The sequence below is a fragment of the Genypterus blacodes genome, unplaced genomic scaffold (genome assembly GCF_046128005.1).
Source record: "Genypterus blacodes isolate CSIRO-AG114 ecotype Tasmania unplaced genomic scaffold, CSIRO-AGI_Gbla_v1 ptg000058l_1, whole genome shotgun sequence".
Lineage (NCBI taxonomy): Eukaryota > Metazoa > Chordata > Actinopteri > Ophidiiformes > Ophidiidae > Genypterus > Genypterus blacodes.
Genome location: NW_027466870.1, coordinates 6,183,821 through 6,204,104, shown reverse-complemented (window position 1 = coordinate 6,204,104; position 20,284 = coordinate 6,183,821). Strand labels below are relative to the sequence as shown.

Genomic DNA, 20,284 nt, shown 5'->3' with positions numbered 1-20,284 from the left:
GTTCACTGAAATAAAAGACTAGAAACCAGACTGCACAGGTTTTTGGACCAATACAGCGTTTAAACTATGTGTAATTCTAATCACATCTAAATGTAGAAAATAGTCTACTTTAGTTTAGTTTAAATTTCTAAACTGCAAAGTGCAGACTGTGCAGTGTGAGTGCTGTGCAAATGAGGCTCAGGCAGCAGAAGAGGAGTGAGGTGGTCTGATCCCACCCTGAGAAGGAGCCTCTGAGGGAGGGCATCAGAAGACGTTGATGTCATATTAATTGGGAATGGTACGTGCCAGATAGTTTAGAGTTGCCTGGGGTTTTTTTCCCTCAGGAAAGTCTGTCAGGGGGAGGAGGAGACTGGCGGGATGAGTCCCTGACCTTGTCTGTCAGCTGATGGTCGATTGGAGAGCTGGGAAAGCAGAGGCCCCGGTCTCATTGACATCCAAATCTGTCTGACATTTCATCTTACCTGCGCAATCAATATGATAGAAATGGAGAGTTGTGTATCATCTGCATGACAGTGAGACTTGGTATCATGTTACTGAGAGAGAAAAATGGGTCCCAGAATAGAGCCATGAGGTACACACACTTATGAGGGCGGTAATGTTGAGTGTTTGTGGCCCGTGTATCGAAGAGGTGTTGATTTACACCACATCCACACACACACACACACACACACACACACACACACACACACACACACACACACACACACACACACACCGACAGCAACTTGGAAGCGTGGTATTACTGACAAACTTTACCAGCCAAACACAGAACGATTCATGAAGAATTTGTTCACCTTCCTCTTCATCTTACACGGTGCTGACAGATGAAGACGATGAGCGAGAGAGGCAGCACAAGCGAGAGCGGCATGTCATCTGGGGACACACAAATGCTGGACACATTTCAGCTTCAATTAACCCTCTCCCATCTGTCCCTCGTTTCCTGTCACTCCTTCTCCTTCGATCAAGATCTAAAGCCGCGGTGGAGAGCTGCAAAAGTGTTCAGCGCTGGAAACATAAATAAAACGACACACCTGCACTAGGACTTCAGATAAAGATTGTTTCTCAGTTTCTGCACCACCGTATTTAACTGTAGTCACATATCCTTCTTTTATTCTGTTCTTCCTGTCAAAACAGATCTGCCGTAATAAATTATCAATGATGTGGACTTCAATAATTCAGGATACCCAGAACTGTCCTGCGCTGACGGTGTCATGGAGTTCCCTGACATATAGCGAGTGTCCCCTCAGACAGCTCGTCTAAGTTTCTGTACTCGGTGGTAAACTGGCCGATGCTGTCAGAAGGTTAATAGCAGACAATGAATGCAGAACACGGAAACTTAACGACGGCAAAAGCCTCGAGAAAATCTGCTCTGTTACAAAACATCTTCATGCATCCACACAGACACACTCAGCAAGAACACACCAATAAAAGAGAACAGGTGAGGTATAAATAATGTCAGCCTGACCAAAATAAGAAAAAGATGCAAGGACATCAACACACAGACGGACAGGAAGACAAGGACAGACTGAGCTCTATTTCTGTCTCACTCACAAACATGTTTTGTCTTTTCAACCTTAGTTAAAGTCACCACCGGGTTGTAGAAGCTTAATTAGCACAGGCCCACACACAAACACACACACACACACACACACATGCACACACACATACACACAGCTCTTGCACATTGTCATACCTACAAAACAAAAATGCACAAACATATTCACACCCAAACAAACGACAAAACCCACATAAACGGCGCCGCTATGTCTGTTGGACTTCCTGTCCTCCGCTCTTCACCTCACCCCTCTTTTTTCTCCCTCCCTCCTCTTGGCACAGCTCTTCCTCTCATCCCCTTCACTCCCTTCTTCACCCCCCGCATCTGAGATCAACACCTAGCTGTGTGCAGGTGCAAGGCTGCTGGCAAGCTGTCAGTTCAAGTCTCCTTTACTTTAACACACACACACACACACACATGCACACCCACAAGCATGCATGCACACGCACGCACGCACACACTCACAGCTTGGCTCCGACACTGCCACTTCCCACTCTGTGAACTGGTCTCCACACAGCGAGCGAGCTCACACTCTCCCTGTCAACACAGAGAGGAAGTCTACAGCGACGGTGCTAAAGGTTGAAAAACACACAGAGGCAGAGAAGAGAAGATGGACTCAGGCAAAATTAGAGTTCAAATGAGCATTTTGAAAATGTTACGGTGTGTAACAGAGTCGCAGCATCCCGGGAGTCTGCTTCCCCTCCGGCTTTTCTATTTTCTCTTCTATTCTCTGTGATTATAAATACAAAAAGATTCCACATTTGTATATTTATCAGTACAAATGTAAATGTGTCTGTCTGCACTGTGAACATTATATGAGACACATATAAGGGATTGAGTCACACCAAAACAAATCTATATACATGACTGTAATGTTTGTTAAATGTTAAATATCTATTGACTTTGAAACATATTTTTATATTTTCATATTTGAGGTTTCCTTTGTGTTTTCTATTGTTCTTATTGTCTGTTTATGACTTATGTAACATGTCTGCTTGCTGGATGCTCATTATCCCCCCTGCAGCACCAACACACACACACACACACACACACACACACACACACACACACACACACACACACAAACTCACATACATACAGTACATACATAAACAGCGTGTTGACCTCCAGAGCTGTGAACATGGAGCTGGTGTCAGTGTGTGTGTGTGTGTGTGTGTGGCCCGGGGTCATCTGACAGCTCTAAACAAGACTCTCATTAACACCAGGCCATTACAAGCACCTGCTGGCAGGGTGTGTGTGTGTGTGTATGTGTGTGTGCCCTCATGTTGACACCGAGGAGGGCAGACACATGTGGTCTTCTGCTATGAATCCTTACACACACACACACACACACACACACACACACACAAACACACCGTGCTTACAGTAGAGCCAATAAGAAGTACAGTGATGCACACACACACACACACACACACACACACACACACACACACACATGTCTCTGTATTAATGAGGTAACACACAGTGATGTTGTGTATTGTGTTCAGTGTAAGCAGTGGTTTTGTAGAGTGTGTTGTAACACTGGCACACAGTTTCTATGTGTTTATATCTAATGGATCGTCATATGCTGACGCATCTCATCACAAATAAACAGCCGTGATGCTGCCAAATACTGAGCTCAGTTACAAATGCAGGAGCGTCTCAGATAATCAGCTCCTGCCTCACAGCTGTGCTGAGCTCGCTCTTATTCTGCTTAGACGCTCCGATGTTCCTGTCTTCATATCCGCAACAAAACAGCACATCTGTAAACTTTACACTACATTTTGATTGATCATTTACTTATTTGTACCAGTTCCACTACCCTCTCTCTCTCTCTCTCTCTCGCTCTCTCTCTCACACACGCAGGCACGCAGGCACGCACGCACGCAGGCACGCACGCACGCACGCACGCACGCACGCACGCACGCACGCACGCACGCACGCACGCACGCACGCACGCACGCACGCACGCATTTGGTTTGGAGGTGTGAAAGGTGGTGACCTGTAGTTTAATAATACATGTGTGAGTGTGTGTGTGTGTGTGAGTGTGGACATGAGGCAACTTTGCTTGTTTTCAACTCATTTGAACTTTAAGGTGCTCAATCAGCACCAAACACTTATTGACAGCTCCATCTTATAAATGAATAAACTGATGGATTTAAGAGAAATTGCAGGGTGACAGTTAATCCATGTGGCTTATTCCTGTTGTCTTTGGTATAAAATGGGAGATTTCATGTGTATGTGTGTGTGTGTGTGTGTGTGTGCTGATGCTGCCAATCCATTGCTGGCCTGGTATAATTGATCGCACCTAATTAATTATAGTCCAACACAGAGGAAAAGTTATCCGTGTCACTCCATCGGCTCGGCACTCTGCCTGCCTCAGTCAGGCGACAGGAGGACTGAGCCTGATAAGCGGGCCGAGCTGTGCGTGTTTGAAGTCTCCCTCTCTGCTCAGCCTGATTCACCACGCCTGTTTAGCCGGCTTCACATTACCATTTAAATAAAGAGGCCGGCTAAATGACCACTGCTGGCACATAAAAAGGGAAATTAAATTGTTTTTCTTCCTCACGGCGCTCCATTCTTTTTCTTCTCCTTCTCGTGCTCATCATTTCTTTTTTTGTGTGTCTGTGTGTTTTGTTTGGGCTCGGGGAGCGGTTGATGATAAAGTGCGGGGGGAAATGCAAATGCAAAATTAGCTGTTGATCTTTAATTACAAGGTACATTTAATCTCTTTTATGCATCACAGTGACACACAAAGGTAGGCAGCGTTAAAACAACACACGCTACATTGATTTCTTACAGATTTTTAAAATTAACAACGACAAACTAAACCAACAATGAAGGCGCAAACAAACTAAACAACCTATGGCCGCACTTTGCTTCAGAAAATACTATAAGCGTGAAAGCGGTGAGGGAAAAGTGGACATCAGACAGAAACACAGGCCTTTCTCCATCACTGAAGTGTGCAGTGCAGCCGTTTGCTCAAAGGCACTTCAACAGAATCACAGACAGAAGTGCTGCAGTGCACAATAAATGAATCAAGCTCAATACTAATATGTTTACATTCAGGACTTCAAACTAGTGTCTGATAATGGTCATTGATCCAGGAGCATAACCCCAAACACAAATACATCCATCACCACCCTGCTTTCATTCCACATCATGTAGCTGCCAGATTGATTGTGTGTGTGGCCGCTCAGTGCAGCTTCATGTAGAAACGTGAGCACAACTCCATTCACTCCCAACAGAAACAAACAAGAGAAATAGTGAAGTAAATGTGAGGCGTCTGGGAGTCTATAGCTGTTTTCATGAAATGGGCGAAACTGCAGCCCGACACGTCGCCCGACTCTCGTCATCAAGTCGGGGAGAAGATTGTATCGGACACGGATTGATTGCCCTTGAAATGTAACAAAATTGCTCTGCTTGTAACAAGCCTTATTTACGACATTAAATTATCATTAAAATGCGATTAGGGCAATTAGTTGATTTCCATTTGAAATGACACATCTACGGCGAGAGAAGAGAGAGAGAGAGAGAGAGAGAGGCGGGGGAGAGAGGGGGGAGAGGGAGAGAGAGAGGGGGAAGGACGCCAGAAGTAAAGTGAAAGTTCCAAGAGACAGAAGAGGAGGAAGAGGAGAGGAAGAGGAGAGGAGGTGTGAGGAGAGGTGAGGAGAGAGGGGCAGCAGGGAGCAGTGGGAGCAGAATATTAAGCAGCTGCAGTGATTAGGGCAGAGAGGCAGTATGACAGTGACATTGGCGGCTCCCTCTATGGTGATTCACTGGAACCTGCTTCATTTGGGCCGTAATTAGCTTAAATGTTCAGAGAATGAAAAATTCATCATCGCATTGATTCTTGTTAATTGGGGGAGCCGTCTGCATTAATAGAGGCCATTTAGACGCGGCGTGTGTGTGTGTGTGTGTGTGTGTGTGCATACATACAGGCCTGAGTGTGTGTGAGCGAGGACACACTTCAAGTTGACGAAATAAGCGTCTTAAAAAGGAAGGAGGAGGCATCAGAGTGTGTGTACAGGTAGAATCAGGTTCTCTCTTATAATAACAATATAACAACTCTGAAATGTGGACATGTGGTCTGGATGAAGAGGGGGGGGGGGGGGGGGGGCGCATGAGAGCGACATCAAGAGAGGAAGGAGAGTGTGATTGGCAGGATCAGTCATGTGTGTTAATGACTTTGAAGACCAAAAACAGGATTCATCAGTATCAAATCATTTCACATTAACCCCGCTGACTCCTTTAGATAAACAGGGTGACAGAGACGGGAGTCAAAGAAAGAAGAAGAGCTCATTCATCACAACAACAACAACAACAACAAGGGGACACATTAAAGGGCAAACACTTCAAACCTGCATCCGGAATGTTCCATATGTTCCAGTAAACCCAGCTAGACAGACTGGGGAGAGTTAGGAGCTTATTTTGTTGCCTTTTAGTGCCTATAACTTTAATTCAACCTGAGCGTCTGTGTGTGTGTGTGTGTGTGTGTATGGACGTAGCTTCATATGCTGTAATAAATTCTGCTGGTGTGTGTTGATTCTCTCATCCGTGAGTGTGTTTTTGCTTTTAGACACATCAGACTTTGTCCCTAAGTGGTGACACACACACACACACACACACACACACACACACACTGGCTCTCTGCACATCCCCCTCCACAGGGCAACAAAAGCTGCTGCTCCCATGTCGTGTCTTCACATTCAGAGCAGCAACAATATCATAAAGAAAATGCATCCCAGGCTGTTATTACTTTACTTTCCTCTGCTGCGTCTGAAGGTGGACAGGATGAATCAGACAATGCTGCCAAACCTCCATAAAGGCGCCGAGCTGAACATATTCATTAGGAAGTGTGTGTGACATTAGAATGTCTCCTTACATGCTGCAGCGTAGAGTGAGGACACAGTGTTCTGCTGCAGAGCCCAGCTGAGCTCGGACCTGATCGGCTGGGCCCGGCCCGGCCCGGCCCAGCCCAGCCCGGCCTGACCGAGCCGGTGCTAATCCATCATCTCCACCACTGAATCATCGGGCTGCCAATAAAGCCGGGCGGCAATACATTACAGGCTGGTGGCAGCTTGAGCCATAATGACATTGAGCCGTCCCCTTGGGCTGCAGGAAAGGCCTGGGTGCATGACACACTTGCTTACAGAGGCAATAATATATGGAAATGTGTCTGCGTGCCAGACAGGAGAGGGATGGGAGAAGGAGGGAGTGTGTCGTGCTCAGGCGTGCTCTTGAAATGGAGGCGGCGGCGGCTGGGTGACCACTTCCTATCAGCCTCCAATATCGGCTCAAATCAAATCAAAGTGGAGGTTATTTCACATTCTCACCTCTGTAAACAAGCCGCTCTCCTGCCGCCACGCAACAACTTACTTATGTCTTATCTTGTTGTTAAGTAGCTGAAGTGTGGCTGTAGTGCTGAGAGGAGCCGACGCTGCCAATCACCCCGACACTAACGGAGGCAGAGGAGCAAGAGGAAGAGCACATAGACGCGAAAAGGAACTGCAGATGACATCATCACCTGACATGCAAGGTCACAGCGGTCAGAGATGTGACGGAAGCTGATCGAGCCATGAGTACACACACGTCAACAATCACACACATCGTCTGGCAAACACACACACAGACACAGACACACACACACAAACGATCATTCTAATTTTCACAATCTGATGAAATGTTTGCTGGGTTTTTCGCTCCGTCTCGTCTGTGAATCAGTCATGAAAGTTTTATGAAACCCATTTACGAGCCGCTGCCATCAAAAACTGAGTTTAGCGGCGTTCCAAAGTGAAATAGGAGTCAAAAGTTCTGAGGTAGATTTGTGCTCCAGTTACCCGACAGATTGAAGCCTATTTCTCATTCAAACACACTTTTAGGTGAAAACACAGCTAAATATTTGTCACAACACTTAAGTTTGAGGCTGAAATGTGACGGAGAATGTTCAGCTGTGTGTTCCATCAGTTCATTCATTCATTCATAAGTGTTCAATCGCTCCAAACCTTTTGTTCCATTAGTCAAACAAACAGACGCGTGTAGCCACAGCAGGTTTCAGTTTCACTTTTATGTCATCATTTCTCTCTTTGACGAAGGAAAAAACAGACAAAAAAGAAAAGCAGAAGAGTTTTGTGCTGATAGAATAAAAGACTGGATTTATTTCAGTTGATCTTTACATGAAACAGGTGTTCCTGACTGCAGCAGAGAGAAACACACAACAGGTCGCCAAGCATCAAAAGTTGCTCGCATAGCAGAGGTGTGGCCGGTTTAGCAAAGACATGTACACTCTCAGTCAGCATACAACATTGGTGTGTTCTTTGTCAATGTGGGGTGGGGGGGGAGGAGGGAGGGGGGAGTGAGGGAGTGAGAACTGCAATTGATATTCTTTTCACATTATCAAAGCAACTGTAAATACAGCGTACAGTAACAAACCCTGTCTAACCCTATTGATCATTGCAATGCAGTTACACCGACTACACACAGGCAGATACCCAGGCAGCCCTGTGTAGTTCACTTACACTCTGGATTTGTCATTGTCCCCCCCCCCCATTCGATACCAACACTGATGTGGTACCAGGTGAGTATTCCATTAGACTGAAAACCCCTCTGGGTAACCTCCCCCCCACCCCCCCGTGATCCAGCACTGTATCCAGGGATACAAGGCCGAAACCCAGCGACCGACCCGAGTGCTTCCCCCCCCCAAACACCAGCCGCTGTGTGTTGTAGCACATTGCTCACAGTAGAGAAGGATCCCCCCACACATTTCATGTTCACAGACAGTCAGAGTAGAAAATACACAGATACTGTTACACACTGACAGGTAAACCACCCCAAGAAAAATATCCACATACTTCAAATGCTTTGGCGCAGGAAAGTTTCCATTGGTGTCACTGCACAGGGCGAAAGAAAACGTGTACTGCACTTCTTTTGAGTCCTTTCAGCGTCTTTAAGCCGAAGTCTACTTATTCTAGTTCACAGTCAAACTACAAGAAAGTCACTTTCAATACAGAAACCTCCTTTTCTTTTTTTTTGTGTGGATGAATGTGTGTTCAGCAGCGAGGGACGGGGAGATACCACCATCGCCGGTGTGTTCAGAGGTAAAACGGATACGCCGACACTCTTATAAATCTTGATTGTACAACACAGATTCTCAGGGATCTCCCAGAACGCCTTTGAGACATTCTTGGCCAGTATGTTCCCTAAAGCATTTCAGAGTTTGGTTTAGAGTTTTCGAAACATTATTCCAATCATAAATAAACCACCAATGGAAACTCTTTCCCCTGTGGAAACAAGCGGATGAGTTTGACTGGAGGAGGATGAGGTTTTGCTGAGGACTTCCACCCAGGCAGAGTCTGGGCCGTAAAGCGGTGAACAGTGGCGTCCTGTTGTTTTTCCGGAGTGAGATCTGGTTGTGTTTCTAGCGAGTGTAACCTGATCTAACCGTTTAAAAATGCATATTTCTGAAATACACTGCAACAACGTGAGGACAGGTAGACAACAGGTGTGGAGAAGCAGATGCATCCATTTCAAATCAGCCGGGTCTGAGGTAACTCCCAGCTGAGGGTATACGCACTATCTACAGTATTTGGATGGATAGCATAGAGTAGATAATAGCAGGGTTATCATTTTGCAAAGTATTTTGGCTTAACGTCATCATATTAAGCTGATTAGCTGAGGGGATATCGGCGACAGACACACCTGAATAAAACAGAGCTATATGAGGATAAAAACATAGAAAAACAGCACCGTTTGAGGTCCGATAGACAGATCAGTTCAGAACTGTGAGCTGGTAGCACCGAAACCAGTAGAAATCTCAGAACGCAATACAGAGACAGAACACAACCACTGATCTACTGCACGACATAGCAAAGAGCGGAGATATATATATATATAACCAGAGACGAGCCCCCTCACACACACACACACACACACGCACGCTCACACACACACTCTCTCACACACACACACACACCCGTTTACAGCAGCATCATTAAGCAGGTAATAAAACAGGTTTCTCCTAAGAATGGTTTTGTGTACTGAGGTGTTTTATAACTTTTATATGCTGTACATGTTGAGAGTAACCAGGTATAACTTTCCTATATATTTTTTTGTTTTAATATACATACATAGTTTACAGTCACGGACAAACAAACACCAGAGTAACAATGAGGTAGGACGGTGAAGCTAGATGAAGTAGAACCGGTTTGTGGATTGTATACAAAGTTACTGCAGATCTTTGAATGTTTATAGCTACTTTAAGAAAAATATAGACCCGGCAATGTGTTCCTCCCTCCCACCCGTCTGTCTGAAGTAAGTCTGACATTGTATCTGAGGCTCAAATAGTCATGGATTTTTGTATACACTTAATTGCAAAAACAGAGAAAAAAAAAAGCCATTTATCGTTTCACACAGTGAAGCTGGAACTTATCTTTTCGCAATCATCCTGTCAAAAGCAAACATTAAACTCTCGCGCTTGTCAACATCTGACAGCCGTACACAACAGAAGCCCGGACGTCAAGCGAGGAGGACAGGATTTGCCATTATCTTGATAGTTATGCAGTTTTTTTTTTTTTTTAATCCAGTCCATGAAATGTTGGGAGAGTAAGGAGCTGAAGGTGGAGCGAGGGGAGGGGGGAGGGAGAGAGGGGGGCGACGGTCAGCAGAGGTTCCATTCCCTCCCTGACCTGTAAAGTAAAACGGGCAGTCTGGGCGGCGTTACAGAGACGAGTCTGTAACCCAAACATCCATTTGGTGATCTCCCATACGTCAACAAACAGCACTTTATTGGTGTGTGACCAGTGTGAGGCCGGCTCTCTGCTCGTCTGACGCGTTTGACAGAGGCCGACCCCGCTGCGGCAGATTAAAGCCTAATCTGGGTTAAAATACACTTTCATGCAGATTTCATCCGCTGAAGATGCTTTTAGGTGAAGGATTAGTCTGAGTAACAGCTGTTAATGTCTATCTTAAAGCAGTAACCCCTCTTATCTTCAACCGCACCCACGTTTGGCATCAAACCAAAGCCCGATACGAGACGAAGACGTATCGCTTTGCACAGCAGAAAACCATCGAAGTTCTCTTAAAGCGTGTGAAGTTTAAAACCACACGCCCACACGTAAACCTCACGTGTTGCTTTGTACAAGGAAAGACACAAAGAAACAAAAGACGAAAGCTCAATGACAGCATGTAAAAGACATATTTAGGAAACAAAAATATATATCACTATGTCACCGTTGTGGTGGCTTAAGGTTCACTAAGCTCCGTCGCCTTGGCAAGGGCAAGTTTTGTGCAAACGCAGCTGATTCCTCCGTCAGCCTCCCGCTTCGGTACCTTGATCTCAGCATTCAATACTTTGGCTTACATTTACCACTCATTTGTAAAAAATACACACTTCTCTTTGTCTCTATAGCTCGTATCTACACACAACCAGCATCTTGACGTGTTAAAGCACATTATCCAGTCAGTGTGCACGTTTCATATCTTTCATATCTTTCAATTGATTGATCGTGTGTTTGGGGAGAAAGCCGAGTGTGTCGTAGCAGAATTTCGTCTCTTTTGCTATTCTATTTGCCGGGGAGCTCACTTAGTGTTTAGGCAACCGTGGCGGAGCTGCAGGAGCAGTTCTGCATGTCACAGGACGAGTGGACGCCTGGTTTCCTGCACTAATTCACCGCCAGTGAGCTGAATATTGGACTTTGTGTGTGATTCTCTTGAGCTTGTTGGTGCGTTAGCACACCACAGGCTAAATCATATCTAACAGCGTAACCAAAACGTCATAAGGTGCTTCATGGTAATACGATGATTGTTGGGCCTTATTCTATAAGACTGGACGAATACGACAAACAAAAGTCTTTAAGTGTGAAGAAACTGCCCGGAGGTTTAAAGTGCATTCAATGTAAATGATTTGTGATGAGCTAACTACTGCATCTCCGTCGCTACAGTGCGGCGGCGGCGGCGGCTTTACATTACAGATTTTGACCTTACTGCGGCAGATCATTAGAAATCAATAGCATTCACTACAGGAGGCTTCTAAACTACCAAGCCTAGTGAGTGTAGTTCAGATGTATGGGCTCGGTCAAAGGTTAAGAGGAGCCTGGTGTCTCCATGGAGATCACTTTGGCTGAGAGGAGGGAGATACTTTCTTTTTCATTTGCGTGTAGATGTCACAGATCTACAGCTGATATACAACATCAAGCTTCAAACCAAACAAAACAATTAAGAGCTTAACAAAAGGTAACAAAGAGAGAACAACATCAGTTACATCAACTGGACAGAACTTTGACCAGAAAGCTTCAAACTGTAACACATGACTAGAAAAATGTAACATCAATGATCGGTGAAAAACTTAAAAAAAAGAAAGGAGAAGTAGAAGAAGAAGAAGAAGAAGTACTTTCTGTACACTAAAATGTCTCTGAATAGAAAGAAACTTCACAAAAGGCTGATCTGAACTTGAGAGAATAACAGAGTGAATAATGGAGAGAAATAAACCAACCGACAAACAGGAATCTTGAGTGTGGAGAGGAGGAGAGAGGCTTGACGGGCAGCTCTGCAGCAGATTCACAGTTAGCCACAGCTAGGTCACAGTTGAGATTTCAATCTGCAGCGTTTAGTTCCAGCCTGCAGACAGCCACACAAACCATCTTGGATCAAAACAACAAAACCAAAAAAAAAGGAGAGAAGAAAAACATTTAAAAAAAAAAGAAGCATACACAAAAATCAAGACATTTCCAAAGTTTCTGATGGCAGAGCTCAGAGGGAAGTGTCACTGGAGCTACCTTACTTTGTTCCCAAGTGGCGTGGTGTAAAAAACAGAGGGGGGGGTTTGTTATTATGGGGTTCAGCAAGGCCCCGAGAAGTTCAACAACACAACAGAGCTTCAGACAGCTTTACCCACAGCTAACACTGCCTCCACACCAGGAACCAGCTGAGCCCGGCCCTGATCTTCTCCCTCACATTGTCCTGTGCAGCGCGGCGGCGGCATCAGCGGCGGCGGCTTCTAACTACAGAGAGAAGTTTGAGCAGAGGGCCCGGCTCAGCTGGGCGTTACGGCGTGACGTACCTGGAGCCACCTCGTACATTCTCACAGCAAAGTGCAGGTGAAGCTTCAACACTTCAGCTTACTGTACAGTTACAATCACAGCTTACTAGAAAACCCGGGGACGTCCAAGTCCCTGGTGATTGCCAAATCCATTATAAGGCCTTTCTGGGCTTTAAACACGCCTGTACCACTAAAGACTCCTTAAACAGTCACATTGTCTGACAGGTCTGATTAGGAGACACACACAGGTTTGTTTCCTTGTGCTCTCACATTGATGGCAAATCCTCTGAACCAGAAGCTGGGCATACAAAAAAACGCAGATAGCAAACCTACAGACCTACTTTAGAATCACGTCTCCCACAAAATGTCCCTCAGCCCTGTTAGAATAAAGTGATGCCTTATAAAAGGAGCACACACACTCATAATCACTAGGAGCAACACTATCAGCTGCAATATGCAATATATGGCTGTTACCATACTTTAAGTACCGACAACACACACTCAAATATCCAGCATTCATCTTCATCATCATCATCATCATCGTCATCCTCTCTCCATTGTATACAGGAGACTTTATCCTGGGACATTACCTCTTATTTCTTAAGAGTTAAACTTCTCTAAATGATGTTCTGACACAGAACGATACGTCGATTATTTTCCAAACAATCACATCTAAACTCTGCTCGCACCTCGATAAACCAATGTATCCATACCAATCCCACTGTAAAGCTTATAAAAACACTCACGCCAGGTCGCGCCGCTTAAAACTGATGCATGCTGGGTAAAGCTGTCTGTAGGCCGGTGGGCAGATTGGCAGCTGAGGAAGGAGATGGTTGCTCGAGTCGTGTAGGGAGAGGAGAGCGCTTTTCTATTTTTTGTGTAGTAATCAATCCAATGTGTCAAATGAAAGAACCTCCTCCTGAGACTGTGACAAACATCCCCCCACCACCCATATCAAGTCCCCTCAATATCCTGCGGACCACAGGGGGGCAGAAGGCGCTGGTGTGACGACCGGTGTTCGCTAAATGCCATCGTAGGTGAAGTTCTCCATCTTCACTGTCTGTCTGATGAGCAGCTTGGACTCCCGCCGCTCCTCGTTCTTGATGGACTTGTTGATGTCCATGATCTTTTCACAAATGTATTTGTTCACTTTGGACAATCTCTGCGTGATCTCCGCACTGTCGGCGGTCTCTTGAGACACTCGGTCGTAGAGACACTCTGGGGGAGGGAGCGAGCGTGAGTAGTCAGGCTAGTAACTTTCCTTTGTTCTAAATATTTCTGCAAGTTTTCCTTAAGAGATCAATCAGCACAAGAACAAGCTAAGAACCTTACCTCGGACGATTTTCAGCTTGCTGGGTGAGAGCGGAGGTTTGGGCAGAGCGTCCTTCTTCTTTTTGGTGGCCACTCCGGTGACGCTGCGGTTCTTGAGGGTTTCCGTGCCCCAGATCATGACTGCCAGGTTCTTGGTGAACTTGGAGTCTCCCTGGGTTCGCTGTAGCTGGTGCCATTTCTCTTCCTCCACCCAGATCCCACCGCCGAGGTGCACCTGCAGAGAGAGAGAGGGAGAGGGCGGTGAGGACACACGGAGGGCGAGCGGGATGTTGATGAGTTTGGTTAGCTCACCGTTGTTGTGGTTGTTTAATTTGTTTAAAGACGGCTGAACAAATGCAGCCACACTCTTGAGAAACGGCGTAAAGCCTCTCAAAGCATCATAATCAGGTGTGTTCCACTGCTCAGCCTACCTGCTCAGACCCAAATTAGAATCCTCAAGAGGGACCACTTTCCCCAGCCAGGATACATAAATAAGATCAGGCCACCGGCAGCCTGAGCCTGGATTACCTCCTGTGTACTCAGCCCACGTTGCATAAGCCTGCACCAAACACTCCCAGTCACCGGCCAGCCCGGGCCCTTGTGCTTTTTGGGTGAGCAGGTTCAGCGGCGGGCATGTGTGCTTCTCTTCCCCTTCCTCTTACCACTGTAAAGTCTTTAGGCCAACATCCAAAAGGCTTTTCCCTGTACAGCTAATGTGCTTTAGGCCCGGGGCCAGCAGAGCAGTCTCTCACTGCCATCAACTTAGATGAGATTGTTTTTATCCTCCCTCCTTGTTACTCCTCGTTCACCTCCCTCCCTCCAACACACCTCCCTTCTCCCTCTCCCCCCCTCCCTTTCTTCCCACCTTCTTCCCGCTCCCCCCCTCCCTCACTCCGGCTAACCTGTCAGTCACTTTAAATTCCTCTCGTGCAAATAATTAATATGTGGTCCCTGATGTCGGAGAATTCTAATTTGCTAGTGTTCTTCACGCATGAAGTGGCTGCAGGCCCCACAGCTTGTAGTACCAATTCCCCCCCTGTCATCAGAGACAGGACGGCGGCTGAGTTACAGCAGTGGGGGAGCAAGGAACCCTAACAGGCTAATAAACACTGATGATGCTGGCTGGGCTTGCAGGAACAATAATAATCTCCTCAACCTTGTTTACCTGCTCGGGTAGGGCAACCGGGGTGAAAGGCTGATTAACTATCAGGGCCACTGCAAAGTTCATGTGTGTGTGTGAGGAGGAAGCACAGCGTATCCTACACACGCACACGCACACACGCACACGCACACACACACACACACACACACACACACACACACACACACACACACACACACAGACAGGATCTTATACAACTCCACTCTCTGCCTTTACAGACTGTGTAGGTGCAGGTATGAATGCGTTTGACGGACAAAAAGCTTTACCTGCTCCCTCATCCATCATAATTAGAAGGAGTTGGTTGATTTACAGCTGTGTTGATAAACCTCAGTGATGTAAACAAGGCTTTACCAGAGAACACTCATAACTTAATATGATGAAGTGCTCCTGCTGGTTTTGGGGAGAATTCATGAGCTGCTCTGAAGGAAAACTACAACTTCTGTAGAACTCATAAACTGGAGGTTTAGACGAGGGGGAGGCGCTCCATCACTATGCCAACGGTGTCATATTTACACATAATACAGTATCTTTGCTTCAAGTCTTTGGGCTGAATCAGACACAGAGCAGGCTGAAACAGCTGACATGTAGGAGAGGTAGTCATGTTGCAGTGAGACTGACCTTGCCGTCGTTGCAGGTGTAAACCGTTCTGGGCGAGGGCGAGTAGCTGGAGCTGGTGTTGGCTTCTTCTCTGCACGCCTCCTGGGCCTCAACAATGGGTTCAACCACCTCTGCCTTGATTGTCTGAGTGCCGTTGTCGTGCATAGGCTCTGGAGACAATACAGGCGTGTTATGTGATATCAGGAAGGTGCGAGCGGCAAGCCTGTGAAAGCTTTAATCTCACGTTAAGTTCAATAAGGTTCAAGCGCCGAAACCTGACAACAGAGGATCGGGCTCCAACCAAAGAAGAGGACAGATGTATTTGAATGTAGCGGCATGTGTTCAGGCCGTTTCTACTCTCTAGCCTTGGAACAGAGCCCAAAGCCTCGCCTGCTAACTTGCTCGGAGCTGATGGCTTCCCTGGTGGCATGCAGTTATTTTAGCCCCGTAAATTAGGATCCAAAGTAGCTGATGAGTTTTAATGTCAGCGCCTCACACTCCCCACCCCGCAGGACAGTAGGGGGCTTTAATGTTGCAGTATGCCTCATCCAACAGAATCTGGAATTCTACAACTCCACCACACGCACACACACACACACACACACAGGCCTGATTCACGCAGCTGTGTGATGATGCTGCAGGAAGAGGAATGCCTTGTGTGCACTGTTAAACCACTTAATGTCTCAGTTTATAATCATGTAGAGTACAGAAACACAGAAGATGCAGAATTCCTGCACACTGCTCTTCTTCCTCTCCTGCTGTTCCCCCACCTTTATGATTAATCACATTGAGATGACCAAAACAAAGGCACACACACACACACACACACACACACACACACACACAGAGGACGGAGGGTGTTTTGCTCCACCTTGTACGGTGAGCACTCAGAAAGAGACGTAAACACATATAGCTTCTGACAGGAGCTGGACAGGCTGCGTCGGATGAAGCATTCTGCGGGGCCTTTAATCTTTAGCCTGTCCATTACGCCGACAAGACGGTAACCTGGCAACTGTGTCCAACTCTTCAAGGGAGCTGACTAACTCTTGACAAAGTTAGCACTCATACATTTCTTTCCCCATTTAATAACAGCCATATTATGAAAAGAACAACAAATAGGTTCTTTACTGTCTTTGCTGCTACTAATGCACCACTAACCCACATATCATTAATTTAGTGAGATGTCATTAAGTATACCTTGCTTACTAATCAATCTCTGTACAGGTGTGACTTTTAAAAGCCTGATTTGTTTAAGATTGAAAGGTTCTGAGCCTTGTTACGTGTTTTACTACTCTACAACTATTTGTGTTCAGCACCTAGTCCCCAAACTGTGGCCCTCCTTGTTACTAAGACTTGAAGTCTGTCTTGACCCCAGGGGCAGAGGCAGGAGCTGTGTGTGTGTGTGTGTGTGTGTGTGTGTGTGTGTGTGTGTGTGTGTGTTTGTGTGGATGTGTATGCATCTGGTCTCTCACCGCTGCCAAGTCGCATGAGAAGTACGTCTTGTAGCCGTCTGTTGAAGTCCCTCAGTTCCTTGACCTCTGTCAGCAGGCTGCCATATTCCTTCAGCTTCTTTGCCTGCTGTACCAGCTGTCTGCGGGTTCTCTCCAGCTCCTGCTGCAGCCTCCTCATTTCCTCCTCCTGCTGCCTGTAGCTGTGAACCAGCTCCTCGTACAAGACCCGAGGAACCACCGCTGTGGCTACTTCAGACACGCAATCTGTGTCCACCTCCAGATGCTGCGGCTGCTGCTGCTGCTGCTGCTGGTGATGATGATGTTGACTTTCCAACTCTGTATCTTCGTCATCATCATCTACATCCTCCCCTTCCTCGGCCAGCCGGTCTTCTTCCAGGTCTTCTTCTCCCTCCATACAGGAGCTGGCAGCGTTTCTCTCCAGACGAGCAACGACTGCTGCCAGGCTCTTGGAGGAGTTGGACAGAGGGCGTCCATGGTCCTGAGACAGGGCCTGAGGGGAACCAAACCAAGCAATGATGAGGGAAGAGAAACAGACGCCAGATGAAAGAAAATGTTTGAACTAGAAAGGTGTGAATATGAGCAGCATTAACAAAGTTGATCTCTTCTATACTGGGGTAAATGTGACTCTATATATATCTGAATGTGAACTGGGAGGAGTGGAGTCACAGAGCTGTTTGATGAGCCGCTCAGAGGATTTGTGTGGGAAAGGGCAGCTGTCCAGAGTGCTGAATTTGTGTTAATCCATCATACACTGTATGTATAAATAGCATGGGGGACTTTGGGTATCAGCCAAATTTATCACAAAGTCACATTGTATCACCAGCGGATACGCTAAGGTAAAGCGATGCCCATGTACACATCGATGTGACACGTGGACACACATATGAGCCACATTAATAATGGAGTCAGAGTCCTTAGTGACACAGTAAGCAACTTTACTGCTTCATTTAAGTGACAGGAGAGTGTTGGCAGGAGTCGTGGCTCATAAACACACAGAAGCTGTAGGTTTATCTTCTTAAATCTTTATGCTGCAATTTAATTAATTTGAATATTAATCAAATATTATTATGAGTGTTGGTGCTTCATGGCACCAGCTCACTTTGTCCTAGAAAGTCCTCAACCACATTTAGACGTACCATCATCTACTTTAAGACTCAGCTAGGTGTGATCTTACCTTTTTATGCCTGAGCGGCGTTCTCTCCTCTCCAAAACTGTTCTCAATTGAGTTTCCTGAATTCTTGATGGACATCTTGGGAATTTTCATCTTCTTTTGCATTATACTGTCTTCAAACTCCTCTACTGTGTCTGTGGAGAGTAAAGTCACACATAAACTCGTTGGTGTTGTTCACCAAACTCTGCATAAGAAGAACAATCAAACAAACTGCTTCATCTGTGTCATGTCTTTGTTTCATTGGGCTCCAGGACGTGGAGCGCCTACACACACACTAATACACTTCAGCGCTATGTTAAAGCTCACCGTGCGCTTCTCCACGGATGCGGGTGACGGTGACCTCACCTCGCTCTGCCGCACCAGGACACGTATGACCGGACGCACGGTGCGGAGCTTAGTGATGTACAGATCCCGTTAGCTTCGCTCTGCCTGCAGCTGATAAACGTTTAAATCGGACATGACAGCGCTCACAAAATACACCGAGATTAAAAGAGTCATGTTTACTACGCGCTGCTTACGGGCATGTCGTTACTATAAGGTTAATTTAATGTTTAAAGAGGTTGAACTGTGCTCCAGCTGCAGCATCTACATGGACACTTGCTAACAATGCTAACAGCTACCCGGGAATGCTAGAGGCTAATGCTAAACTAGCTTCACATTCTATACACACACAGACATGTCTCATCTTAGCCCGCATACATAAACAAGTCGCTTCAACGCACTGACAGCTCAGTGTGTGTGTGCGTGCAACCAGCTAGCACCTCTGTGCTAACATGCTAGCACAGAGCCGAGCTAGCTTCTGTTAGCTACATTTTGTAAACAACCGATGTGACAGGCTAACGCTGCGTGTCACGTCTTTACCCAGACAGGCGGCACGGCGGCACGGCAACAACATGGACGAGTTCTACAACGACGCGACACACGGAGAGTCAAAGCACGCAAAGCGACGGCGACGAGGGGCGGCTGCGTCCCAAACTTATCTTAGCATGTCTACCTAGCATCTCTACCTAGCTTCTCTACCTAGCATCTCCACCTAGCTAGCCCCGGCCGAGGACGCTGTTCTGTCTCGGTGTCACATTCCAGCTGATCGCGTCCCGGACGGATCGATCAGAAGGTCGCGCTTTGACAGGTTACACAGTTTTGCAAACACACAAAATCAGGCATGAAATTCCTCGTTCCACCGGGAAAGGCAGCGAGGTTAGCGAGGTAAACTCACCTGCAAGGGCAAGGATCTGCGCGCCGCTCGGCCGGCCTGCGCTGCCATCCCGCTCGGCTCTGTGAACCTCATACACCTTCTGATCGTCAAAATCTGTTTTGTGCAGAGGTCTGAAATCGTCCACATCAGAAACGGGCAACGCGTAGCACATGTCGTCTTCAAAGAACCGAACGAAAGCATACATTCTTTACTTCTCTTTGGTCCCGCACTTTGGATATGGTTGACAGTTTTTCCTCACTAAGTATTAAAAAAATATATACACAAAGGGGGGGAGAGGAGGCTTTCTGCGCTCGGCTGCTCTCGCCTGCTCCACATCACCAGAGACGAGCAGCAGACATGAGTAATAGACGAGATATGAACCTGTTGATAAGAAACTACTAACTAAGCATTTATTATTATGATTATTATTTTTAATGTAAACACCAGGGGACATTTTAGTCACACATGTTATTAGAAACATACCCAATAATTATTATAATAATATAATAATAATAAGTATGTCTAATAATGATTGACATCAACACCTCCAGGCAATGAAATGATTCAATAAAAAAACAACAACCACAGGATAGGATTCTTTACCTTTCATTCCCTTTAGAGGTGAGCTGGGACGTTTCCGTGGTTACGGGTCATTACACTTGTAAGCATCCATTACTGGTGTCTTTGCTGGAATTGTAGCAGACAAAAGCGTCCGGATGATGAGCTGCCCAGGCTGATTTCATTGCTCTTTGGTGTGATTCCTTGTGTACGCCTCTGCGTCTGTTT

The 20,284-nt window shown here is 46.3% G+C and overlaps 2 protein-coding genes across 3 annotated transcripts in view; both read right to left on the bottom strand.

Annotated features, from left to right (window-relative positions):
* Nucleotides 1-20,284, bottom strand: part of agbl4 (AGBL carboxypeptidase 4) — a 215,423-nt gene that overhangs the window by 34,439 nt on the left and 160,700 nt on the right. The gene's annotated exons all lie outside the window — the stretch shown is intronic.
* Nucleotides 8,539-19,817, bottom strand: bend5 (BEN domain containing 5). Of its 2 annotated transcripts, none has more exons than XM_076153077.1 (6): nt 19,520-19,817; nt 18,307-18,437; nt 17,133-17,622; nt 15,682-15,830; nt 13,923-14,136; nt 8,539-13,808 (listed from the first exon to the last, which is right to left on the bottom strand). In XM_076153077.1, exons 1-6 carry the CDS (start codon nt 19,701-19,703, stop codon nt 13,612-13,614), a joined length of 1,365 nt encoding a protein of 454 aa, XP_076009192.1. In that variant the 5' UTR covers nt 19,704-19,817; the 3' UTR covers nt 8,539-13,611. The 2 variants fall into 2 exon arrangements, with proteins under 2 accessions (XP_076009192.1, XP_076009193.1); XM_076153078.1 differs by lacking the exon at nt 19,520-19,817 and adding an exon at nt 18,610-18,675.